Here is a 24,809-nt window from a genome sequence, read left to right on the forward strand (position 1 = left end):
TCAACAGTGATCCCATGCACTGCAGCAAATCTACAACAGAATGGCTGAATACAGAGAACGGTCAAGGTTTTCCAGTGTTCCAGTGAAAGTACAGACTTCAACTCAAATGCCTGCAAACATAAATGAAATAAAGCAATGCTGTACATAGAAGTGGACCAAAATTCCTCTGCAATAATGTGAGAGACTGATAAAGTCAGTGAGTGATGTGAAAACTTTCATGAAAGTCTTTTGTCATTTCCCAGGGAAATAAGGATTTGATACCAACTTCTGCATGCCACTAAAAACTGAGGTTATCATCATGCGGTCAAAAAGTTTAACACATGTTTGCATGATCAACACATCTCACAACACATATGTAGAATTTCTGACTTAATAGTTTCATTAAACTAGTTAAGCAGACTACGATAACATCAGGGTATGTTGCAAACACAACAGAGAGGTGATATATGCTACAGGATTAAGTCAGTTGTTAAGAATGCAGAATTTTGACATACCCTTTAATCATAAGATAATGGATCTTTTCACAACCAATGTTCCAGCCCTGCAGCAGATTCGTCTTTAACACAAGTTTCTACAAAGGTAATGTCACAGGCTTGCCAAGCAGACACATCAAATCTGATTTCATTTCACTTTTCTTTCTCATGAGAGAAAAGAAATTTGCTTTTTAAGCAAGTGAAGCCTCAAAGAGGCTTTGTGAAGTCACGAATACCCTTAAACTCTATAGCGGAGAGGTTATAAAGGAATTTTGGAGTCAGCCAAGAGCTTAGCTTATCCAGCTTATCCTCTTTATAAAATTCTACCGTCTTCACATGTAAACTGCATACTGCAGACTTTATAAAAGAAATGTCTTATTTAAATTAACCATGTTGCAAGCACGTCTGCAGAAACGTGAATTACATTAGATGCAGATTGTTTAGTCACAAATCATATGAGAAAATGAACGCATGCACTAAAGGTGTTTCTTTCAAAATAAAAGTCTTCTTAGTCTTCTTACAGAGGATAAAGACATCCATTATGTGACAGCACTAGATACAGGTTACACATTAAAAGTCTGCACACTGGCTGGATGCAGGTTTCTCTAGAGTAGCTGTTTTAAAATGGCTATAAAATTCCTTGTTTTCAACACATTTCTACCACAGTTTGGTTTTAATGTAATTATGTAATTAATTATTTCTATTGTCCACTTTCTAGAACAAGAGTTTATCTTAAGATAGAGATACTGAATGGTTTCTTTCTTTTTTTAAAGTGTATTTTTTTAACTGAAAAGCCTTCAGTACCCACCTTAATTCTAGACACCTGTAGCAGAACAATATTGTTTTAACAATGTCAGACAATTCTAGTTATTAGCCCGATCACAGTTTGAACCCCTGTCCCCTTTATATTATTATTAAATATTGTTCTTTCCATAAAGAGCATGCAGTTATTTCATTTTACCAAAGCAAACAAAAAGGCGGACAAACCAAAGTTTGGGGTAGATTTATAACACCTAGAGAAAATCCCCTGAGGTGGAGTTAGCCATGTGCTTATGCAACACCTCCCTATATAATTCTGGCCAATGTTCAGTTTACGCATTCAGCTGCGGCCGTTTATATCAGTAAGCTGTAAACAGAATCCATTCACCAGGTGAGTATTTTACATTTAATAAAAGTAATTTTACTTTAGAATGAACCTTAGAATACCATAAGAATGTAATTCTGAACACTAATTACTGCACATGCATTTAAACATTGGAAACCATCCTAAAGGCGAAGCTGTAAAAAGTATCTAAATATTAAAAGATGCATAAAAACACTGTGTTTTATTTGTTTTTATTTTTGTAGTTTTCTGTCTCTCTGTGTGATAGATAGGCTGGTGGTCTGTGAAGGGTGTACCCTGCTTCCCTCCCTCTGACAGCACAGTTAGAAAATCTGTTAAAAAAAATGGAGGGATAGATGGTTCCAGATCATGTTAGAGGAATGAAATGTGCATTATTAGAAACAATCACTCTTCAGGTTTTTAATCCTGTGGTTCAACACAGGATGAAGAAGAAGCTCATCATTGATGTGGACACTGGGGTGGATGACGCTATGGCCATCATGGTGGCCCTCGCCAACCCTGATGTGGAGATTTTGGGGATCACCTGCTGCCATGGCAACACACCCCTGGAGAACGTCCTCAAGAACACACTGCGTGTCCTGAAAGTCTGCAACAGGCTAGACGTAAGTTTTTAGCAGAGTGTGGGAGAGCCTTGTACATGGATATGGTGACAGATCCGACTGCATGGCTGCATGCTGGATGATCTGCTATTAAATGCAACCTACAATACAGATTCCAGTGTATCGTGGCTGCTCAAAGCCTCTGCTGGCCCGCAAACAGCATGCGGGTGATTACCACGGGAAAGACGGGCTGGGGGATGTCCCAGATCCAGATGCTCCAGGCTTGGATCTGCTGCAGAAGAAGAACGCTGTGCAGGCCATGGTCAAGCTTGTGAAAGACAATGCTGGAGAGGTGAGTGTCTGCTCTGTTAAACATGTTGCTAATGTACTGTTAATAAAATTTAAGAGCATCATTTTTCTCTGTATGCATGTATTCTATGCACACCAGAATTATTATAGTTTTTGGATTCTCTTCATTTATTTTAATTTTTGTTTTTAATTCAGTTTAGTTCGGGTTAATTTCTAGAGCGGATTTGCTCATTTCAGTTCAGTTGTTATTAAGTTTTATGTATCTAAAACAGAACTCAATGACAACATTGTTTCACTACATGTGCCTTGAAGTTGGGATTTTCTTGAAATGGTTTATTTATTAGAAAAAAAAGTGAATATAAAGGTTTACTCTATGTAAATGATCTATTGAATTTCACTAAAAAAGTAGATTTCTAGATAAAAACCTTTATTTGTAGGGGGAGGGGGGGTTTCATCCCACAGCTATGTTATAAATAACAAGAGCACTCCAGTCATCAACACAAATCAGTCCTTTGCCTTCAGGTAATCCTCGTAGCCACCGCTCCCCTCACTAACCTGGCTGTCGCAGTGCAGTTGGACCCTTCCTTGCCAAAAAAGCTGAAGGCGCTCTACATCATGGGGGGAAACACTGAATGTAGGCTTTTATTTACCCTGATGTATCTATTCAGTGATTTATGATTTTTTTTTCTATATTAATAATAACAAGAACTGCATTAATAATGTCTGTGTACAGCCAGAGGTAACACCACAGTGTGTGGAGAGTTTAACTTTGTAGCCGACCCAGAGGCGGCTTACATCGTGTTGGACCGCTACACCTGCCCAACCTACATGGCTACATGGGAGTTCACCTGCAGGAACAGCCTTCCATGGGTGAGGAAAGAGACAAGCTGTACAGCAAGCTGTACGGCTTTACACTGGCTGAAATTACATTTTAAATAATATTTGAATATTTGTAATAATGCTGTTTTTGGCTTGACTGATAATTTCACAGTGATTTAAATTTGCACCCTCAATTTTTCCTCCTGTAGTCTTTCTGTGACACCTGGCTTGCCGAATCTACTCTGAAAGCAGACTTCATGAAAAAGATTTCAAGTCTTTCAAGGACGGTAAGAGTGTGCAAATGGTATTATTACAATAATTAGAATCCCCAGGAAGCGTGACAAATTTATATCTTAATACATTTTTGCAAGAAATTATGTTACAAGAAGCACTGGATCCCCGGGTCCTGCAAATGATGCTGACTTACTAATCTAAACTCTTCCCAGAGGAACTTTTGTTAAACAATTTTGAAGTTTTTTTCACCTCTGTTAGATAGCCCAAAAATGAGACAGACCAGCAGAACAAGAGTGGGGGAAGACAGGCCAAGAGAGCCTCGGATCAAACTAAACCCCAGACTGGTATCGTTTCATGTGTTCACCAGCTCAGTGAGCTAAACTGACACTCCTCCCAGATGAACTTGTCTTAGCAGGATCTTAGTGCTGTGACACAATAATGCCAGGCATCAACACACTGTGCTGCCAAAAGTATGTTATGACACTAACATACATGTCGTTACACATCCTTGTTCTATAATTTGCTGAGGGGGGGGGGGGCATAACACATAAGAAACAAAAACTGTTGTGCTGATAAATGATTTTTCTCACAGGAAGTGGTGTAATTCTTACATCAGAAAGGTCACTCTCCCGATTCAGGTTGTGGGGGCAGAAGCCTGAACAGAGCAGCATAGATTTTCCTCAACCCCGGCTTTTTAAACAGGGAACGACCACCCCAGTCTTCCAATCCAGAGGCAGTGACCCAGATCTCAATGCAACACTGTAGTGAAGTCTCACAGCATTAAGAAGCTCAGGGCACCCCAGGTGCACCGACATCAAGCAGTCACCTCACCCCAATTGATAGGCGAGTCATCCTGCTCATCCCCCAGACTTTCATTACAGAAGGTGTGACTGCAGCATTATGGAGATTGTTCTGAAGGCAGGACTGTGATGCAGTTCCTAGCCTTGCCACTAGAGGGCGCGGCTGTTTTGTGAGTAATGTTCTGTTGGGACGTAAAAGGGCATTCGTGGACGCAGTGTGAATCAGCAGAAGTTATGCTTGGGGAGGGTTCATGTAGTTTCTTTGAGCGTGTGCGTCCATAAGATTGGGGAGGTACAGGATAGTTCGTCAGCTTTATTGCTCTGGACATTTTCTGTTTACTCATTTTATCTAGTAGGCGATATGGCTAAGCTAAGCTAAGTTTTAGTTTTAACTGGTGATTTTTATCATGTTTATTTGCCTTTTTTTTTTTTAACTTTATTTAACATCATAAGTGATTGGGACACAAGAATTGAGTAATGGGGAAGATTGATTGATTTTCTTTATTACCTATATGGTTAAGGCTATAAGCGAAGGCCATCAGCCTAGTAGTAAGGTCTACAAGACAAGTATGTGGCTGTAATATGTTATGTAGCTTACTAATGAGATTATTGGTGTTTACAATGAATTGTAATTTGTGTTTGGTTTTGTTCATTCTATCCATTCACAGCCAAACCCACCTGTGCAAAGTGTTCCATTAAGTCTGCCAATTAAAGAACTGGAAGATCATCACCTGGCCTTGCTATTTGCTTCGAGGGTCATACTGGCATTTACCCAGTGCATACTCTACGATCACACCATTGACTGTGTGAGAAGAGCACAACTTACCCCTCTTGAGTTGTCCGATGGTTAGCTTTGAGGCTTACCAAAATTCTAATCCAGTGGTATCTTCCATGTACTCCTGGCTGGTACAGCCTTCCACCCTTCCACCCATCCAGGTCACGCTGCTCTCCAAATAAGCGGTTAAATCCCCCAGCAGAACAATTAAGTCCCTAGATGTACCACTCTTCAACCCACCCAGTGACTCCAAGAAATCTGGGTACGCTACTGGCTTGTGGTACATAGCCAGATTGACGTGCCAGGACATCCACCTCCAAATTCTAATCTGACATTTAAATGGTGTTAATAATCCAATAAGACCAAAGATTTTGCATTATACTCCCCAAAGTCACTCAACTATACAAAGATAACCACAGAGTGTGAAAATAGGAGTCTACAAGTGTTGGTTGAGGCCCTCTAGTGGCAACTTTTTTTGTTTAGACCTTGGCCCTCCACTGGCTTAGAGATAATCACAAAATGTCTAAATACCTCTGATGTACTGATTTGACAGAAAGCCCAATCAGCTGACTATCAGAAGGAGATTACTGCAGGAACTGGTTTCAATTCCTGTGACGTCTATGCCTTAGCTGCTGCCATCGATGATACATTGATAACTGAGAGCGAAGAGGTAAGCAACTTCTGATTTTTATCAGGTTAAGTAAAAATTCAAGTATTGTTTGACAGTTTCTTGTGTTTCTCCTTCAGGTTGCAGTGGCAGTGGAGTTGGAGGGAACCTACACCCGAGGCATGATGGTGGTGGACTACATCCAGAAGCTGAAGAAAGACCATAAGGCCATCATCATGAAGAAAGTTGACTTGGAAAAGTTAAAGCAAATGTTGACCAATGCACTCAAATAGAATGTTTCTGTGCATGCTGAATGCCTGAGTTTGGCTCATCACAAGAAATAAAAACTGATTTTTGTGGAATGATTGTTTTGTGTTCCAGAATGACAAGCCATACATAGGCCTCCATAAAGATATTTTCACTTTTTCAAACCATTCTCTGTAAAGCCTAGAGATGCCTGTATGTGAAAGTCCCAGTAGATCAGCAGTTTCCAAAATACTCATACCAGCCCATCTGTCATCAAAAGCTGTGCTATACTCATATTCAGTCACCTTTCTTCCTCATTCTACACCCTGAACAGGTCACCAATACGTTGCAGGGCTGACACAAAGACAGATAACCATTCACGTTCACATAAATACCTGTGGTTAATTTAGAGTTTACAGTTAACATAACCCCATCCCCACACAGACAGAGTGAACGTAAACGCCATACAGAAAGGCCCCAGATCGTATTTGAAACTAGGACCTTCTTGGTCCGGGAGGGATGTATATCATTCCAGTAAGGTGTCCCGGGGTATACTCCAAGCTATTGTGAACTTGGTCTGCATGCAGACCCTAGTCCACCAAACCCTGATTCTGCATTGTTGGAGGCAGAGTGGGTGGATGTAAGGTGTGTGCATGGGGACATACACAAATAGTGTATGTCCCATGCTGCTTCAAATTAAATATAAGGCCAATTAGCTTGCACCTGACACATCCCTTAATTCTGGGGACAGATTGGCCTGTTAGGGCAGTGTGTGGGTATGCATTCATGAGCTTTTGCAGCGTGTAGCCTTTGTGGCGTGTAGCTTTTGCACTGCGCTCAGTGGTGACACAAGGTCAACAGGCGTGTCGGGCCTTCTCACGTGGCCCCACCACCTCCAGCAATTCAGTCCATGAGAAATTTCCAACTAGAATCTTGTGATGAAACTCTACGCTCAGCCTTTGATCAGTGATAAAAATTGATACTCATATGGTGCGCCCTGACACAGTGCTGTATTGATTAGAGATCATGTGTCAAGTGAGTTGTGACACTTCCATGGAAAAAGAGCACACCCAGTTGCTGTTGTCTAAAAGCTGCTGGGAATTGATTTTCCAGGTGGCTCACTATAACCCCATGGTGAATAATGGTCCAATTTTTGTGGCCGAGCATGTGGGCTTATGTGCTCCACTGGTGTCAGCCGGTGAACCAGCCAGCCATTGCAAAAGCACTTTTATGCCTGTTGCTGTTAATGGAGGTCCCATTTGAGTGCACTGACATGGACCTTTTCGGGCCACTTTATCAGAGTGCACAAGGATATCACTTTGTATTTGTTCTAGTCGATTATGTGGCATATTATGCGGATATCCAGAGGCAGTGCTGCTGCGCACCACTTCTCCAAAGAGTGTGCACAGGCACTTTTCAGGTCATCTCCCACGTCGGCATCCTGAAAGCTATACTGACTGACCGGGGAACTTTATTCATGTCTCACACACTGAAAGAGCTATACAAATTACTGGGTATTAATCTGTTCGGACCAGCGTCTACCACCTTGAGATTGATGGATTGGTGGAGCGGCTGAATAACACTTTAAAGTCCAGTCCTCCACTCATGAGGATGAACGCAACTGGGATCCCTGGTTAGACCCTCTGTTGTTTGCAGTATAAGAGGTGCCCCATGCCTCCACGGGATTTTCTCACTTTGAGTTGTTGTTCGGCAGGAAGCCGCGAGGCTTGTTGGACTTGAATAAACAAACTGGGAGGAAGGGCTGAGCCCACCTAATAATTAGATTCAAAACGTTCTGGGCCTGAGAGCAAAGCTGCACATTTTGGGGAGGTAATCATGAGAGAATTTGCTCCAGGCCGAGGAATGTCAGCAGCACAACAGAGGCGCTATTCATAGGCAATTTACACCGGAAGATGCTTGTATTGCTCCCTTTTTTTCAGCGCAAAATTACTTGCAAAGTGGCAAGGACCCTTCATGGTCACAGGGCGAGTGGGGAACATAGACTATGAAGTGGTACGGTCGGACAGGGGAGGAGCCACCCAAATATATCAACTTCAACTTCTTAAAGCGTGGAAAGAGGCTAAAACCAGTTCTCTGGTGAGTCTGGTTAAGGAGAGAGATGAGTGGGAGCTAGAGGCACCAAATTCCACCATTCCCATCTTCCTCCCCACCTGGGCGGAGCATGTGCAGCGGGTTTCCGCCGTCCTGGATTAACTTTGGCCAATGAGATCTGATGTATTTTCAAAGTGTTTCTTTTATTTCTTTTAATCGCTCTATATCTAAATATCGACCTCATTAGCATTATAAGAAACCATATATAAAGTTTTTTATATAAGGGCTTGGATATAGTTATATGCATACTCGATCACCTTTTCACTCTTCATAATTTGTTCAGTTTGCTTCACATGATCTGATCTTCTTTCCTCTCCATCTTAGATTGAGGGCACGAAGGGTTACTTGCGTAGTAGCATTCCAACATTAACTTTTCATTAGTGAGCCAAGCTTTATGGTCAGACCAGACTAAGATTGAGTTGTTTCGCCACAATTGGTTTGAGTGAATAAAGGTTAGGCTTTTAAACCTAAAAACATTGTACCACCTATCAAGCATGGTGGTGGTAGGGTCATGCTTTGAGGCCATTTTGCTCCAAGTGGTACTGTTCCATCCAAGTGAGTTTCAAGACTGAAGAAGTCACTTGGCTCAGTGACAAAACATTTCTCCCACTGAAAACGCTACCTCCAGATGAACAGAAACAATTTTGGGGGGCAACAGATAGGTGGTTGAAACTTAGACACAGTTGGGTGTTCCAATGTGACAATGATCCCAAATACACATCAAAACTGGATTTGGAATAGATAAAGCAGGCTACTTCTAGAGTGCCTTTCCCAAAGCACTGACCTCAACCCTTGAAAGTTTGTGAACGATGCCTGAAAGCCAGGTCTGTGCCAGGAAATTAACCCATTTAAATGAACTCTACCAATTCTGTCAAGAAAAATTATCAAATATCCTGCCAGAATTATGATAGCCAAAAGCATCTGGTCAAGGTGTCACTTGCTTAGAGACATCTAACTAAATATTAGTGAAGGATTTATAGAAGGATTACAAGAAAAAAACTTTTCTCTAAAAACAGCATGGCAGCATAGCTTACGTTTCTTCTGGAACAATGTGCTTTGGACAGACGAGACCAGATTGGAGACGTTTGGCCATTATGCACAGAGTCAAATAAAAAACAATCCAAACATATCAGCACAAACACCTCATGTCAGCAGTCAAGAATGGTGGTAGAGGGGTAATGACCTTGGCTTATTTTGCAGCCACAGGACCTGAATTTGCAGTCAGTGAATTAAACATTATTCTAGAGTCAAGACACAAGTTTCTACAAAGTGAGTGTAATTGGCTTCCCAAATATTTGGCAAGCACAGATACATCAAATATGATCTTCAAGTTTATTCTTCCTTCCCATGAGAGGCAGAATTACAATTTAAGCGCTCTACACTGCAGAGGTTATGAAGGAATTCCCACCTCCCACTGGGCGGAGTTAGCCAAGAGCTAATGCAGCCTCTAAGTAATTCTATCCAGTCTTCAGATCACAGCATTCAGCTGCAGTGGCTCATATCAGTAAGCTGTAAGCATCTGTCAGAATCCATTCACCCGGTGAGTATTATACAGTTTATTGTTACTTCAGGTCATCTTAGAATCTCACTATACTGTGAACCTTAGAATAACATTAGAATGCAATTCTGAACACTAAATAGTGCATACATTATAACACTGGAAACTAGCCTAAAGGCAAAGCTATAAAAGGGATCTAAAATGTATTCTCGTGCCTTGGCCGTAAAACCCGTTGAAGGAGTCTTTCATTCGTATTTCATGTTCATATTTTGGGATTACTATAAACATAAGGTTGTTCTATAAGTAAAAGCTTATGACAATGTGAAAAGAAAAACACAGGATGAAGAAGAAGCTCATCATTGATGTGGACACTGGGGTGGATGACGCTATGGCCATCATGGTGGCCCTCGCCAACCCTGATGTGGAGATTTTGGGGATCACCTGCTGCCATGGCAACACACCCCTGGAGAACGTCCTCAAGAACACACTGCGTGTCCTGAAAGTCTGCAACAGGCTGGACGTAAGTTTTTAGCAGAGTGTGGGAGAGCCTTGTACATGGATATGGTGACAGATCCGACTGCATGGCTGCATGCTGGATGATCTGCTATTAAATGCAACCTACAATACAGATTCCAGTGTATCGTGGCTGCTCAAAGCCTCTGCTGGCCCGCAAACAGCATGCGGGTGATTACCACGGGAAAGACGGGCTGGGGGATGTCCCAGATCCAGATGCTCCAGGCTTGGATCTGCTGCAGAAGAAGAACGCTGTGCAGGCCATGATCAAGCTTGTGAAAGAAAATGCTGGAGAGGTGAGTGTCTGCTCTGTTAAACATGTTGCTAATGTACTGTTAATAAAATTTAAGATCCTAATTTCTATGTGAGATCCATAGACTAACAGGTTAGATGGCTTTGTCAAACCTGTCTGGGGAAGTGGAATGGCTTTATTATCTAAATGCATCTATCATACTCATATTCTGTAAATGTTTTGTGGTTTGGTTCAGTGACAACATTGTGTCAATAGAAGTGCCTTGAAGTTTTGATTTTCTTAAAACGGTGTAATGGTGATGTGGAGTCCAAATTAATTGAACTCTAACACATGAAATCACATCACCTGGCCAATAGTAAGCTGTCTTCATTGATGGTACATTTGCTTCCTCTTTACATGTGCACACAAAAAATTCTATATAAAACTTTCATCTTAGTAAAGCATAAATTTGTCCGACTGACAAATTGTCTCAACTCATTTTTATTAAAAAAAAAAAAAAGATGCATATGTTATAATGTTATAATTATGTTATAAATAACAAGAGCACTCCAGTCATCAGCACAACTCAGTCCTTTGCCTTCAGGTAATCCTCGTAGCCACCGCTCCCCTCACTAACCTGGCTGTCGCAGTGCAGTTGGACCCTTCCTTGCCAAAAAAGCTGAAGGCGCTCTACATCATGGGGGGAAACAGTGAATGTAGGCTTTTATTTATCCTGATGTATCTTTTCAGTGGTTTATGTTTTTATTTATCTATTTTAATAATAACAAGAACTGTAAAATGTCTGTGTGCAGCCAGAGGTAACACCACAGTGTGTGGAGAGTTTAACTTTGTAGCCGACCCAGAAGCGGCTTACATCGTGTTGGACCGCTACACCTGCCCAACCTACATCTCCACCTGGGAGTTCACCTGCAGGAACAGCCTGTCATGGGTGAGGAGAGAAACAAACTGAACAGGAACTTCCTGTATGCTTAAGTTCTGTTACAAGCAACAATTATACAGTTTTAAAGGTTTGACACTGACAGAAATGACATTTAAAATAAGATTTGAATGGATGCAATGACAGTATTTCTGACTGAGAATTACACAGAGACTTACGTTTGCACACTACCTTTTCCCTCTTTTAGTCTTTCTGTGACACCTGGCTTGCTCAATGTACTCAGAAAGCCGAATTCATGAAAAAGATTTCCAATCTTTCAAGGATGGTAAGTTTGTTCAGTGTATTATTACAATAATGCATTTTTGTTCAGAGTTAAAACTAACAGTAAGCATGATAAAAAATTATGTCATTGTCAGGAGTTTTCCTGTATTGCAACTCAGGTCAGAATAAAAACGCTCAGACAGGTTTAACGTGTACACAGGTGAGACTCAGGGAGAGACTCAGGGGGAGACTCGCACCCTGCAGTAAAAAAAAAACAGTCTTTATTCACAGAGCACATACAGGAAGAGATACAGGAAGAGATCAAATAGACCCGTGCTGCGTGCAGGCTTCCTGTGGAGTACAGAGTATATGTAACTTCCCCATTTAGGAGTCTGCACAAAATGTGACTTCTCTATTTAAGCTTAATACTGAAAAGAGAAAACACATTTAGATAAAGAAACGTACTTTTAAGCATAACATAATAAAAATCCCAAAATCCTAAAAAATCTCTTAACAGTCATAAATAATAACTTTGTGAAAGTAGAAACGTAGGCTGTTCCCTTTATCCTAGTCACAATGTCACCTGCTCAACCCATTGAGCTAAAATTGCACCTTTCCTACAGGAACTTGTCTAAGCAGGACCTTTTTGCAGTGACATCCTTGTTCAAGATTTGTGGAAAGTGAAAATAAGCACCGGTGCGCCACGGACCGGTTTATGCCCGACAATATTTTCACGGACCGGCCTTTAAGGTGTCGCGGATAAACACAACAAAATAAAACTAGTACCGATACCGAAAAAAAGAAGATTTATTCATAACACACATGAAAAGACCCAGGAAAACCGAGTTAACGATAACGATAACAAAATAACGCTGAAAACCGATAAAAACCCTGAAAACCATACATTTCAGACCTGAGCTTCAACTCTCGCAGCCCGGTACCAAACGACTCACGGACCGGTACCGGTCTGAGGCCCGGGGGTTGGGGACCGCTGGGCTAGTGGATCACTGAACATCAAACTGATAGACAGTGATAAACACAGAGACCTGAACTGATTCATGCCTATTGGCTAAAGAAGCTGACTGCACTCCAAGAGCGTCTGGCAGCACAAATGAACCTATTAGCCTATAAATGAACTGCTATTAGACCAGGCCAGACAGTCCTGATCTCCAAGAATACTCAGAAGAGACCACTGCCATCCAACTACCAGCCAATAACCTGGAACATGGAAGCTTCTGGCAGCCATCATAGCAGTTAAGATGAACAAGCATACTGCATGGTTCAATACACGAGTGGAGCACAGAAAGGAAGTGGCAGGGGTAAAACAACAGAGCAGTTAGCTGAGACTGCAAGACCAGACCTACAAATCCACACGCATGGATCCTGGAATGTTTAGAAATGCGTGGACAACATTTTAATTTTTTTATCTTGCAGATTTTCTAATCAGAATTTCAAATGCACTGTAGTGCCAAACACATATTGTTTGCCAAGAACAACTTGGTAAAATCTCTATAGGCTCGTTTTATTCATGTGAATCTCTTAAGTGTTCATTTTTTCTTTTCTACTTCTTATTTCAGTTATTACATTATGTGACAATGTCTAAGGCGTTAAAGGCTGGAGGAAAGGGGCACATTTAATCATCATCATTTCAATGATGGTGAAATTATCATTGTTTGGCAAGTTTCCGTGTTAGCACGAACAATATCTGCTCCAACAGATCTGTATTGTTGTGTAATGTTACATGTAATGCAAGACTATGAGAAGTGGTAAACTTCAATTCTGCATTTTAAAATTTTGTCTGCTTTTTAGTTCACACACTTTATTTGTCTTTGTGATGAATGACATCTACATCTACAAATACATTTATCTTTGTATCACACATTACTCCTTGCATATAGGTGGAGAAGGGCACTGATGCTCTTCTGCTTTGAAATTTCTATGACCAGTAACATTGCATTTAGTTAATAGAACTGTTTCCTTGTATGGTGTTTAGAAGAGAGAGGGATTAGATGAATTTGAGCAGTTTTACCCTTTTAGCTACCTGCACACAATAGTAAGTGTTCAGTGGACATTTAGGCAGATTTATGTATACATTTTAGCTTCTGTGGTGGAATTCTCTGTTAATACTGTCTGCGACATGGTCAGCTGTGGTCAAGCTATTTAATTACTGCATAAAGGAGAGCAAACACAGACATGAAACATCATCATACTCATCCAGGAAGTCACAAACTGATCGTGATATGTGGTATACCACATATCACGAGGCTCGCTATGAAACCTAACGGAACAATGGGCATGCTCTTTTGTGCCCTTGGCGTTATCAGCACCTGGAAAGGGAGTTGCCTTCTCCATCAACTGAGGCTGAAATAAGTTCATCTAGGTTTAGAAACTTTCACTATTACAGTGCCACAACAAAGCACATGTATAAGCACTTAAACTCTTTAAATGAGATTATAGAAATTTTCCGTTACGCTTCACTATAATATTTCAATATAGATGTTTAATTTAGTAAATTGTGTTCACAGTTTTAATAAGATGTCTGTTTTGTCAAGATAAACATCAAATTACCACCAGTTAATAATAGTTTAATAAGGAAAGATCAGCGGAAGAATTTGAAAATGATTTATTGACGCTTGCAAGGGGGAATGACAGATGTGAAGCAGTGGCACCTGAAGAAGGCCAGCAGAAAAAATGATTGGACTAGATGATGTCACAATTGTCAGGGACCTGGATATGAGCAACCCAGGGTCCCTGAGCAGTTATGGACTTGTATCATATTATATGTTTTTGCTGCACTGTGCTGCTGTTCCTGATGTCCACACTTGTGTGTATATAGGCAGGTGTGTGTGCTTGTGTGGGTGCGGCTGTGACAGGCACCTTCAGGTCTGATGGGTGTGGCCCTGCCAGGTGGTTGGTCACACCTAAAGATCATCACACACCTGCAGCTGATCAAGCCTCGTCGGAGGAGCTACTTAGGAGTGCGGCAGAGCTCTCTCCAATGCTGGGTCTCTGCGTGACTACCCATCAGTGTTTTAAACATATCACTGAGTGTAAGCCTGTCACAGTTGGAAAGTCTCTAACGTCTGCCTCTATTATTTTCCCAAGAGGGGCCTGGCATGGACACTTGGGAGCGAAGGCACGGAGTACGGACACTGGGAGAAAGACATGGCACGGGAGTCTGAGGCGCACAGGGATTTATTGTTGTGTATTATTTTACGTCACTGTAAATAAACACACTGCTTGCATTGAAAAAAAAAAAGAAAAAAAAAAGAAAATAAGCACCGTAAATAAGTATACAAGAAACAAAACCTGTTGCACTGATTTAACTATTAAACAGATTTTTTTATTTGTAATTTTGTGATATAAATTCTTCAAACTTTGCCAATAAGCCAACACCCCCAAAGAATTTGCACTATATTCCCCAAAATAACTAATAATCATTCCTGCAGTGTGAACAGAGTGTACATACTTTGAAAGAGGAGTCTACAAGTGTTAGTTAAGGCCCTCTAGTGGTAACTTTTTTCCCTTGAAGATCACTGAAAAATGTCAAATTACCTCTGATGTACTGATTTGACAGAAAGCCCAATCAGCTGACTATCAGAAGGAGATTACTGCAGGAACTGGTTTCAATTCCTGTGACGTCTATGCCTTAGCTGCTGCCATCGATGATACACTGATAACTGAGAGCGAAGAGGTAAGCAACTCCTGATTTTTATCAGGTTAAGTAAAAATTCTAATATTGTTTAACAATTTCTTCTTTTTCTCTTTCAGGTTGCAGTGGCAGTGGAGTTGGAGGGGACCTACACCCGAGGCATGATGGTGGTGGACTACATCCAGAAGCTGAAGAAAGACCATAAGGCCATCATCATGAAGAAAGTTGACTTGGAAAAGTTAAAGCAAATGTTGACCAATGCACTCAAATAGAAAGTTTCTGTGCATGCTGAAGGCCTGAGTTTGGCTCATCACAAGAAATAAAAACTGATTCTTGTGCTGTTCCTGTGTGACAAACTGTCCACAACATCCATCAAGAAATAGCTGTTCCAGCTTGGTGTTAAAGAAGTTGACTAGATTTCAGCGTTAGTCCAACACCATCTGCGAGACAGTCCTTGTTATACTAAGTAATACTAGTAATACAATCATGGAATATGTTAAGTCTGTGACCCAACTATGTATTAATACCTGATGGGCATGAACTAGGGCTACCACAGCTGTGGAAAATAAGTGATTAAAAAAAATTAAGTGGCTGTGTGGATCAATACTTTTCTCCATATAGTTTAACTACACATCATGGTGTGAGATTATTCAGCCTCTACGGAAAATTAAACTCAGTAAGCCAAACTCAACACTACTCAGTATTAATTTTCTCTCTTTATAAAATCCCAGAGGCAAGATTAGATGTTACAATTAGGTGATGAAAATGTGAAACAGACATAGCGATAAAATATTGGCATTGTAACTATTTACTTAACATTTGCGAAAACTGTTTTGTAACATTTCAATACCTGTAAGGTTATTTTTTTTTTAAGTGCTATTACCTTTTAGCATGTAGTTTAATTCATCTGCAGTTTTTCAGTTCTTTTTTCATGAGAGATTACCTAGTCAGTCCAGCTCAGGTAAATGGTTCTTTTCTACTGTATTTGAGCACTCGTAGCAATTTATAACACGGCTCGTTCACCTATTCACACACAAAAACAGTAAAGTGGAAAAACCTTGACTGGTCCTGATGTTTGCAGTGATATTCAGATGGTAGGGTCAGAATTTGGTGTAAACGACATGAAAGTGTGGATCAACTGCGAATATGGACTAAAATGTGTCATACTGGTGTTGGTATAATGTTGTGAATGGTTTTCCTGGTACACTTTGGGCCCCTTGGTACCAACTGAGCTTCATTTAAATGCTGCAACCTACCTGAGTACTGTTGCTGACCATGTCCATCCCTTCAGGACTACAGTGTACTCATTTTCTGATTGCTACTACCAGCAGGATGACAAATAATGTTTTGGGGGTTTTTTTTATCTTTTGTGCGAAACATTGCTTAAAGAATTTAAAACACACGACTTTAGAACGACTCTTTTATTCTGAAAAAGAAATATTTTTAAGTCACTTGAAGCTCTGGCTGAAACACAGTCACCTCCAGTTCCATGTATTTTTCTTGAATTCCTTTTTATAAATTAGAGTGGTTTATTATGCATGCAATACCGCATTAGCCGCTTAGATTTTCTTCTTCCACAGAAAAAAACAGAGAAACACAAAAATCCGTTAAAAGTCCAGATGAAGCTGCTTGGAAAAGGGTGTTTGGAGAAGCCACAGCATGAAGCGATGTACACAGTTTGCGGTTGCATAGTACAGTACATGAAGTTCCTCATTTTAAAACAGCATGCCGTCTTGTATTGCACATTACTGAAACTTTGTATACTGGACCTTGCTGTTGTCCCACACGGGTTGACGTCGTCTTATTTCAGCACATGTATACAGCAAATCGCATCTCAAAGACATTATGTACATTTATCATTTATAAAAATAATTGACAGCAAATATTCATGTATTGTTTTTCTACTGGAATAAATGTTTATTCTTTTACTTTCTCGCTCTTTTTTGTGTTTTACATTATACCAAAGAAAATCTTCTCTACACATTCTGTGTTTTGTGGTCACCTGGAGATTTAGTCAGAGAGAAAAATCAATCAGAGATGAACTTTGTTTGCAGAGAAACTTTTGCTGACACAAAGTCAGAAGGAACAAAGAAAAGCAGGTTTGGAGGTCTGTGAGTGAGTGTGGCATTATTTCATTCTTACATTTCTCTTCATAAAGAGAGCGATGGTGGGACACTGGTCAGGAAATCCCTTCTGATTGTCTCAAGCAGCCCAGCTCAGCATTGGTTGGTTTCATTTTGAATGGTAGATGGCTCGCTGTTCAATCAACCAATGGATTTTATGCTATGGGGCAGAATGAGACAGATAAGCTGCTTGTAAACAGTAGTTTTATGCACTCTTTTCCCATTTGGATAACAGAGAAATAACCAGGAAACAAAGGCAAACAAATAATCTGTGCCTTTATCCCAGATTCACATTGTAGGAACAGCTGCTCAATAACCACTGTAGTTTTTGCTTACTCATTTGTGCTATTCAATTTGTTTAATAAATTATTCTTTTCAGCACTTTTATCCAGATCTATGCAAAGTGATCCACTGCACCTTCTTTTACATTTAAATCCATTTATAAGAGCTGCTTAAAATCAGGGAAAGTCAAATTATGTCACGTCAGCCTCCTTTTCTAAAAAAACCCCCCCAAATGATCTAATCAGGCCTCCCAACACCTCAAAACTGTGTCAGGCTGTAGAACTGTTGGGGACTGCTAAATATCTCTTGTATGGGTCGTGGTTCATGTCTAGATTTTGAATATTCAAATAAAGAATAAAGATGCTACAGTTTGAAGAAGTTCCTCCTGACCGGCTGAAGTGCATATCATCAAGATTTAGTAAAGCTAACGTCCTATGTTGGACAACTCTGCACCTCACAAGCAACCAAAGATTTTCAGTGCCAATTTTCTTTTACAGCTTCAACACAGACTTTATTAGGCCTGCTCATGCTGCCACCTAGTGGCTGCAGCATGCTTATCCTTAGTTGTGCTGTAGCTACATCACCATCTGATGTAATTTATAAGAACACCATACCAGAATCAAATTTGCAAAGTCTTGTGAACAAATTGTACTTATTCGTAACTGAACATGTTTAACTAAAAAAAAAAAAAAAAGTAATAGTAACTTACAATAAAAATCTGCCTAAAAACAGCTCCCACTTCCTATTAAACGTTTATGAGAACACTCTGTATAGATCTCGGACAAAACAATAATAGTAATTTGCTATTTATAAGGCACCAATCTAATTTGGTGCTGCAGCAGTCAGTACTGTACATCGTTTTTGTCATAAGGGAAATAACATTTAGAATAGATGTATTTGTTTAACATGCCAAAGAAAACTCTTTTGACACACATTCTAATTCTTACTGTGCATATGGTAATTTTCCTAAAAATCACATTTCTCCAGGTGTGCCGAGCTCAGATTTTGCCATGATTGGGACCAAACTAAGCTTATTAAAAAAATAAATAGATTTTTAAAGCAAACTAGTTAAAAGTAACTGCACTGTGTTATTACACTAGATTGTTATTACTCAGTTTTTCAGTTTGATTGATTGATTTTCTTGGGGGAATAAATACTTTATATTTAATGCTTTAATTCATTTCTCAGTAAACATGGTTTAAATTTAGTATTTAATTATATAGCACGTTTGGTCCTCCATACAATAAAAGAAAACATTTGAATCCTTGTGATGTAGCCGTGTCACTCACTTCCTGTATGTATCATATCACATACAGGAAGTTGTGAGGTACACTGCAAAAACAGGCATTTGGATTGTTCTTTGTGTTTTTGGTCCTGGAGAAATATGGAAGCCAAAAAACTGTCAAAATTACAATAGTTTTTATCGAAAGAGCACAAATTGCCAAGATAATAAAGAATGTTCCAGCAGTTTTTCTTGTCAACATGACAACTTGCTCATCTTATTATCTTCTGATAACACGCAACGTGATTCCTTACTTTATCCTCATGATTTTCTCTTATTTGCATAAACTATAATAGGACACTTGAATGTTACCTAATATACCTTTTAAAGTACTTTGTTTTAATAGAAAACCTTAAAGTTGGTCCAATGGTACCATTTATTATCTGGAAATAGTAAGATGATTAAGTCAGAATCACAAGATAATACTATCTCTTAAAAGAATGGGATATGTACAGCAAATTCTGATAACAAAACTTAAGATCATCATTAGCAAACACAGCAGCTCTCATGCTCCATACAAAGCACCATGTGGGCAAACTGCCCTTTTTTTGTGAGGGCTCAGCCTGTGTCGGTTGTTTCAGTGCACTTTCTAATATATAACATATTTCTGGTCTAACAGAAACTTATCAGTGAGATGGCTTCACTTTTATACCATGCAGTCCACTTTAACATTTTCTAAATGATCAAAATATTTGCTTGCGTCATTTCAGTGTACTGAATGAGCGATTAACCTCAAGGATCCAGAGATATCATTTGTCTGCAGTTTTGGGACATTTTCTTTTCTTTTTTTTTTTTCTATTTTTGGAGAAACGTGCCTCATACTTGTACAAACACCAACTTGATTACAGTGGGCTTTTTTTTTTTTTTTTACCTTTGGAGGGAACATGCTCTGCAGTCAGGGAAACATGCCAGCTACACAGGGAACGAACATGGTGCAACCAATCCTGTCGTGTAACATTTATGTCATTTCAACCCCTTAAAGCCAACAAAAGGAACTTTGACAGAGATTAACCAGTGACTTGACTTAATGCTAACCGACATCTGTATGCGTGTTTTACCTCTACGTAACTGTGATTTTACTGCTAACAAATGCAAAATAACCTGTAGCTTCAGCAGCAGATGGAGCTTCACGTCAAACAAGCAAACAAACAGAAGAAAAAGAGGTCGCTGGCAGGGGCGAAAACTTCAAGACAGAACATCCCAGCCAGCTAAAGAGGCTCCTCCTGCATTGGTTTTAATGCCAGTCCATATTTCAACAGTATCAACTGCATCTCAAGTAGAATTTTGCTATTGTAATCCACTACAATATCACACAGTCTCGGCTATTGCCTTGTCTAACTCTCTAAGTGCTAGCTGTTTAGAACAGCAGCAGTATTGCCTTCCTCTACAGTGTAACAGAGGTCTGATCCCAGCACCATCAGAGTCTGTTCTGCTTATGACGGTCAGGGTCTTCACCCAAATAAAATCCTGAAGCTATGCTACACAAAAGCTGGCCTTGCTCAAAGTGACTTTCAAATAGCAAAATAGTTTGGGAATGTGAAGCACCAGTTTTCAAAACTAGCAGCCAGATATCATCTGCATAACCAACCCACGAACCCACCACGAGCGCCTATCCACAACGAGGTGAAAATTGGACCTCCATATCTACACCTCATCATGGGAGAGTCCAGAATGCTGGGTAAAACATCAGTGAAGTGGATGCGGAGGTTGATCAACTACAAGCATGCAATAAGCTAAATGGAGAGAGGATTTATACATGGCCCAGGATAGGGGGCAGCAGCCTTTCAGCAGTTTGTGTGCAGAGGGCTTCCATCTGACCTGGTGTGACGCTTCAGGCACTCAGAAGCCCATACAGTACATCATCACCATCTGACTACTATCCATAATTAGACTGTTGACACCGGCAACAAGCACTGTGCTGCACATCTGCTGAGCATTATGTTAGTAAAATCCAAAAAAGGTCCCAGAAACTCAAAGAGATTTTACAAGTTTTGTTAATGTTGGCCTGAACCTCCTCACTACTCACACTGTTGACTGATGGGGGTTTGCCCTGACAACTCGATTAAAAAGAAAATACCTGAATGTGATTCTTTTTTACTTTGAAAGAGGAAAAATAGCCAAGTAGATCAAAAAAAGGGGGGGAAAAAAAGGTACAATTTGGGACCATCTTGGCTCTATTGCAGCGTTTATTTTGGGTGGAATTCTGGGCCGTGTGGGCCACTGTGGCGAGAGGAGTGTTTTCAGAGCCGGTGCCGGGAGTCATGGCTATAGCTGCCCGGTGAACTGCGATTGCGATGTGGCTTGTATGCATCCTGATAGGGATCCTGGTAGTCCTGGTAGGCGTCCTGCTGCTCTCGGCTATGCTGGGAGCCAGAGGACATGCGGTTGCGTCCCTTATGTGCCCGCTCATTGTGGTAGTTTTCATCTGATGTCATCAGGTTGCGACGTTCATTTGGGGTCGAGTGGTCTCCTGTGTGGTTGCTCTGTCGCATTCTTTGGCTCTGCTAATCACACGAACATACCAAGGACATAGATAAGGCTCAGGAGGAAAGGAAGAGACCTAATAATACACTATCCACACAAATGCACACATGTGTTTGCTTTCAATTTCCAATGGGGAGTTATCAGTGGGTGTAGATTTCACTGCCTGCAGCAAATAGGATTATGACTTGCCTAGCATGGACATCATGAAAATCTGTTCAAAAAGAGGAGGAGCCAGAGATATTTAGATCGAATCAAATATGCACTGTCAGATTTGTGCGGTTAGGCAAACAGACGACAGTAATAACATGCAAACACATGGCAAAGCAAAAAAGTTTGACCAAATTTATTGATGCAACAACACAGTTGTGTAGGTTTAACTTTCTCTGATATGTGGGACTGTGCTGTGCTGAGTTGCTGATGACGCAGGGAGAAGATGAAAGATCACAGTGACAATGACAGTAAGTATAATGTAAAAATACAAGTAGACAAGTTTTGCATTTTGATAAACATGCTTATCCTTGTCCCTTACTGTCCACACTGAGTCAACTTACATGGATTAAATGTGTACATGACTTTTGCATTGACACAGAGTCTTCTGTATTTTTTTTTTTGAGCGTGACAGAAATTTAGGCTCTGGCACCACTGAAAATATTTAAAATTTCATGGTTCTTCACTGAAGACACACTAAGAACAGCTCACTCAATATCTGCAAGGTTATCAGAGGGAAGCATCAATGGTTTCTTTGTTGACACATTAAATCAGGGATCTTTCTCTTTCAGCTGAATCTAAAACAACTGGATGCAGGATGCTACAGTGCCAACACTCTGGTGTAGATTTAATGGACAAACTGTTATTTCCCAGAGAACAAAATGCCACAACTCCAACTGTTGTGACTAGAAACTAGAGATGGCACGATACCACTTTTTTATGTCCGATACCGATACCGATATCATAAATTTGGATATCTGCCGATACCGATATGAATCCGATATAGTGTTTTTTAATCAATAAAACTGTTTTTTTTTAATATCTTGCTGCATTTTGTATAAGTTCATACTCAAGTTTAAATAAACAACAACACTAAAGCTATTCTGTTATACCTGTGTGTAAAAAATACACTGCACCCAAAATATTTTATAGTTCAGCAACACTGATCAATCTAATAAACCTTACCTAACTTAAAACCTAACTTAAACCTACTCCATCCTCCCTATTCTGGTATTTTAAAGAGTACTTAGCAGAAATATTAAGCAACCTAACTAATAGGGTTGCAAACTCCCAGCAAAGAAAAAAAAAAAAAGGGAACCACCCCCCACCCTCCACCTCATGATGCTTAATCGATGTAATCAACTTTAATTTGATGCAGGGTGAAAAAAAATGCACAGAAACAAATTATTTTTCAAGAATAATTAAATAGATTCAACATCTTTCTTCAACAGAATTGCAGACTGCACAGATGGTAACTTCCCAAAGGAAAAAGTACTATAGCTTACTAGGGTATATTAGACTTAACAGTTACTATATATAGTAATGGACTTCTATACATTTTACATCAGATTAAAACTTTGGGTGTAAGATTCAGATAATTATTTATTAAAAGCTAGACATTTTAAATGAGAATAAGAAAGAAAAGTATGTCTTTGTGCCCCTTTTCCCTGTTCATGCCCTATCGGCCCCCTGGCTAAACTTTGCTAGATCCGCCCCTGCACAGTTACCAGCGTCAGTCAGCTACGAGAAAAGGATCCTGGTCTAGAAAGTAATATTAAATAAATTCTAACAACAGCTTATCAAGGTTAAACGTGCTGCTGTTGTTCAGCCGCTGGTTTCCTCTTTCTGGTGCAAAGTGGGCCAAAAACAAAGAAGAAAGACTGACTCGCAACAGAAAAGCCGATCAGCTGATCATTAAGCAGTTTCACGATTGAAGTAGCGGCAGGAAGGTGAGGGAGAAGAGGCAGTCGCTCCATATATCGGTTGTTAAGCTTAACGTGGGAATGCTTTACAAACATTCAGAGATGAACTTACACACTTGCTTTACTTCTCTCTGGGATAACTTCCTCGGAGATGAAATGCTGGTTTGGTAGCAGGCTACAAATACACACAGCCGCTCTATCACGTGGTGCATACTGCTCCGACGTGCTATGGTTATGAGCCGAGTTACGCTGTGTCGCAAGTTTTGTGAGATGCTTTTTTGATATTTAATGGATCGGATTACATTTTTTATTTTTCGCCGATATCCGATCCAGTAATTTAGGTCAGTATCGGACCGATACCGATACGTAATATCGGATCGGTCCATCTCTACTAGAAACAACAATTTATTTCAAAAAACAAATATGCTGCAAAGTCAGAACATATAACGCTTTTTAAATAACATGAATGAAGAAGAGAATGAGTAAACATGATTTGCAATAGGTTGGGTTTACTCTTTGTACTTTTATTATCTGACCCACACAAATCAGGGTCAAAGAAAATAATTTTGGCACAGGTGGATGTGTACCTGCAGTCCAGAGATGCTGGTGGGGTAGGGCGTGAGTGTGGTGGGGCCCAGGTTGCGTCCCAGCAGGGGGTTCAGGGGCGTCGCCATCGAGGTGTGGGTCGCTTTCCAGTATGCCTCGAGGTACTCGGCGAGATGCTCACAGGCGTCCTCCAGCTGGTTTTCATCCAGGATGATGTCAAACATTTCCTGTTAGCAGCAGAGTGGAATAGATTATGTCCACTCTGACACTGTATGTGAGGCCCAGCTATGAATGTACATTAGCACAAGGACTAATGATAATAAACATCATATCAACAGCTTCAACAAATACAAATGCTTCCAGTTTTTGCTCTCCAAGACATAAAAATCTCCCTGACTCTCGTTTAACCTTAAGATTCATTTGTTTGGGAGTGCAGAAACAAAGTTTATGGGCAACTTTTTAAATACAGAAACTGTAAAAGTACGAGAACAAGGAGCCACAAGCCAGCGCAGGAGGAGAAAGTTGACTTACCGGTGGACACTGGGCTAGTTTGTCTGCTGCCACGAGCTGGACGTTCAGGTGTTTGCTCTGGGACTTCCCTCTGGACTTGACTAGCCTCTGCAGAACCTGGATGAAAGAGCGGGAACACACACAAAGAAACCAAAAGTATCTCAGTTTTGGGTGAACTGTCTGCTCATATCATCTGCACCTTCTTCTGAGAATTTGGGATTTTTAATAATGTTTACATCTATAAATAAATATTATATCCAATGGGGTTAAACTGTGTCAAATTTAGCCTCAAAATATTTATTTACGATCACTGTTAAGACAGAACTTTTATGACCAAAACGTGATGAAAACAAGTAACAGTTAATGGTTGAAATAAACTAACTGTCCAAACATGTTGGAGGACTCATGACCTCAGTAATGCAGTGATGCTATAAGCCTAATATTGCTGCATCTTCCTGGTTTGTCTGTACACTGGTCAGTTTTACTGGTCAACAGTAGAAAAGCATGCTAGGAAGATGTCGTGTAAAACATGTGCAAACAGTAAACAGCAGATTTTCAGTCTGATTAAACTTAATCCTAAA

At 40.2% G+C, this 24,809-nt stretch overlaps 3 protein-coding genes across 9 annotated transcripts in view; 2 read left to right on the forward strand and 1 right to left on the reverse strand.

The window, feature by feature from the left end:
* Nucleotides 1-1,583: 1,583 nt before the first annotated feature.
* Nucleotides 1,584-6,041, forward strand: LOC116327304 (inosine-uridine preferring nucleoside hydrolase-like). The gene is made up of 8 exons (XM_031748853.2): nucleotides 1,584-1,623; nucleotides 2,018-2,198; nucleotides 2,308-2,487; nucleotides 2,967-3,078; nucleotides 3,178-3,314; nucleotides 3,473-3,550; nucleotides 5,626-5,742; nucleotides 5,820-6,041. The coding sequence occupies exons 2-8, from the start codon at nucleotides 2,019-2,021 to the stop codon at nucleotides 5,970-5,972; spliced, it is 957 nt and encodes a 318-aa protein (XP_031604713.2). The 5' UTR covers nucleotides 1,584-1,623; nucleotide 2,018; the 3' UTR covers nucleotides 5,973-6,041.
* A 3,447-nt stretch (nucleotides 6,042-9,488) lies between these two features.
* On the forward strand, nucleotides 9,489-15,683 carry LOC116327183 (inosine-uridine preferring nucleoside hydrolase-like). Of its 3 annotated transcripts, none has more exons than XM_031748701.2 (8): nucleotides 9,489-9,577; nucleotides 9,865-10,055; nucleotides 10,165-10,344; nucleotides 10,885-10,996; nucleotides 11,093-11,229; nucleotides 11,426-11,503; nucleotides 15,017-15,133; nucleotides 15,211-15,683. In XM_031748701.2, the coding sequence occupies exons 2-8, from the start codon at nucleotides 9,876-9,878 to the stop codon at nucleotides 15,361-15,363; spliced, it is 957 nt and encodes a 318-aa protein (XP_031604561.2). In that variant the 5' UTR covers nucleotides 9,489-9,577; nucleotides 9,865-9,875; the 3' UTR covers nucleotides 15,364-15,683. The 3 variants fall into 3 exon arrangements, with proteins under 3 accessions (XP_031604561.2, XP_039462877.1, XP_039462876.1); XM_039606942.1 differs by having other exon boundaries at nucleotides 9,519-9,577; nucleotides 9,875-10,055; XM_039606943.1 differs by lacking the exons at nucleotides 15,017-15,133; nucleotides 15,211-15,683 and adding an exon at nucleotides 14,545-14,733.
* Nucleotides 15,684-15,936: 253 nt separating this feature from the next.
* Nucleotides 15,937-24,809, reverse strand: part of LOC116327191 (voltage-dependent L-type calcium channel subunit beta-4-like) — a 30,747-nt gene continuing 21,874 nt past the window's right edge. For 4 of the 5 annotated variants that reach the window (XM_031748721.2, XM_039606941.1, XM_031748713.2 and 1 more), the window contains 3 exons: nucleotides 24,250-24,345; nucleotides 23,760-23,945; nucleotides 15,937-21,282 (listed from right to left, as the gene is read on the reverse strand). In XM_031748721.2, coding sequence (XP_031604581.1) covers nucleotides 21,019-21,282; nucleotides 23,760-23,945; nucleotides 24,250-24,345 — 546 coding nt within the window. In that variant the 3' untranslated portion in view covers nucleotides 15,937-21,018. The remainder of the gene's footprint in view (nucleotides 21,283-23,759; nucleotides 23,946-24,249; nucleotides 24,346-24,809) is intronic. The other variant, XR_005610279.1, reaches the window with a different exon arrangement.

This window comes from Oreochromis aureus, linkage group 23, assembly GCF_013358895.1.
Source record: "Oreochromis aureus strain Israel breed Guangdong linkage group 23, ZZ_aureus, whole genome shotgun sequence".
NCBI lineage: Eukaryota > Metazoa > Chordata > Actinopteri > Cichliformes > Cichlidae > Oreochromis > Oreochromis aureus.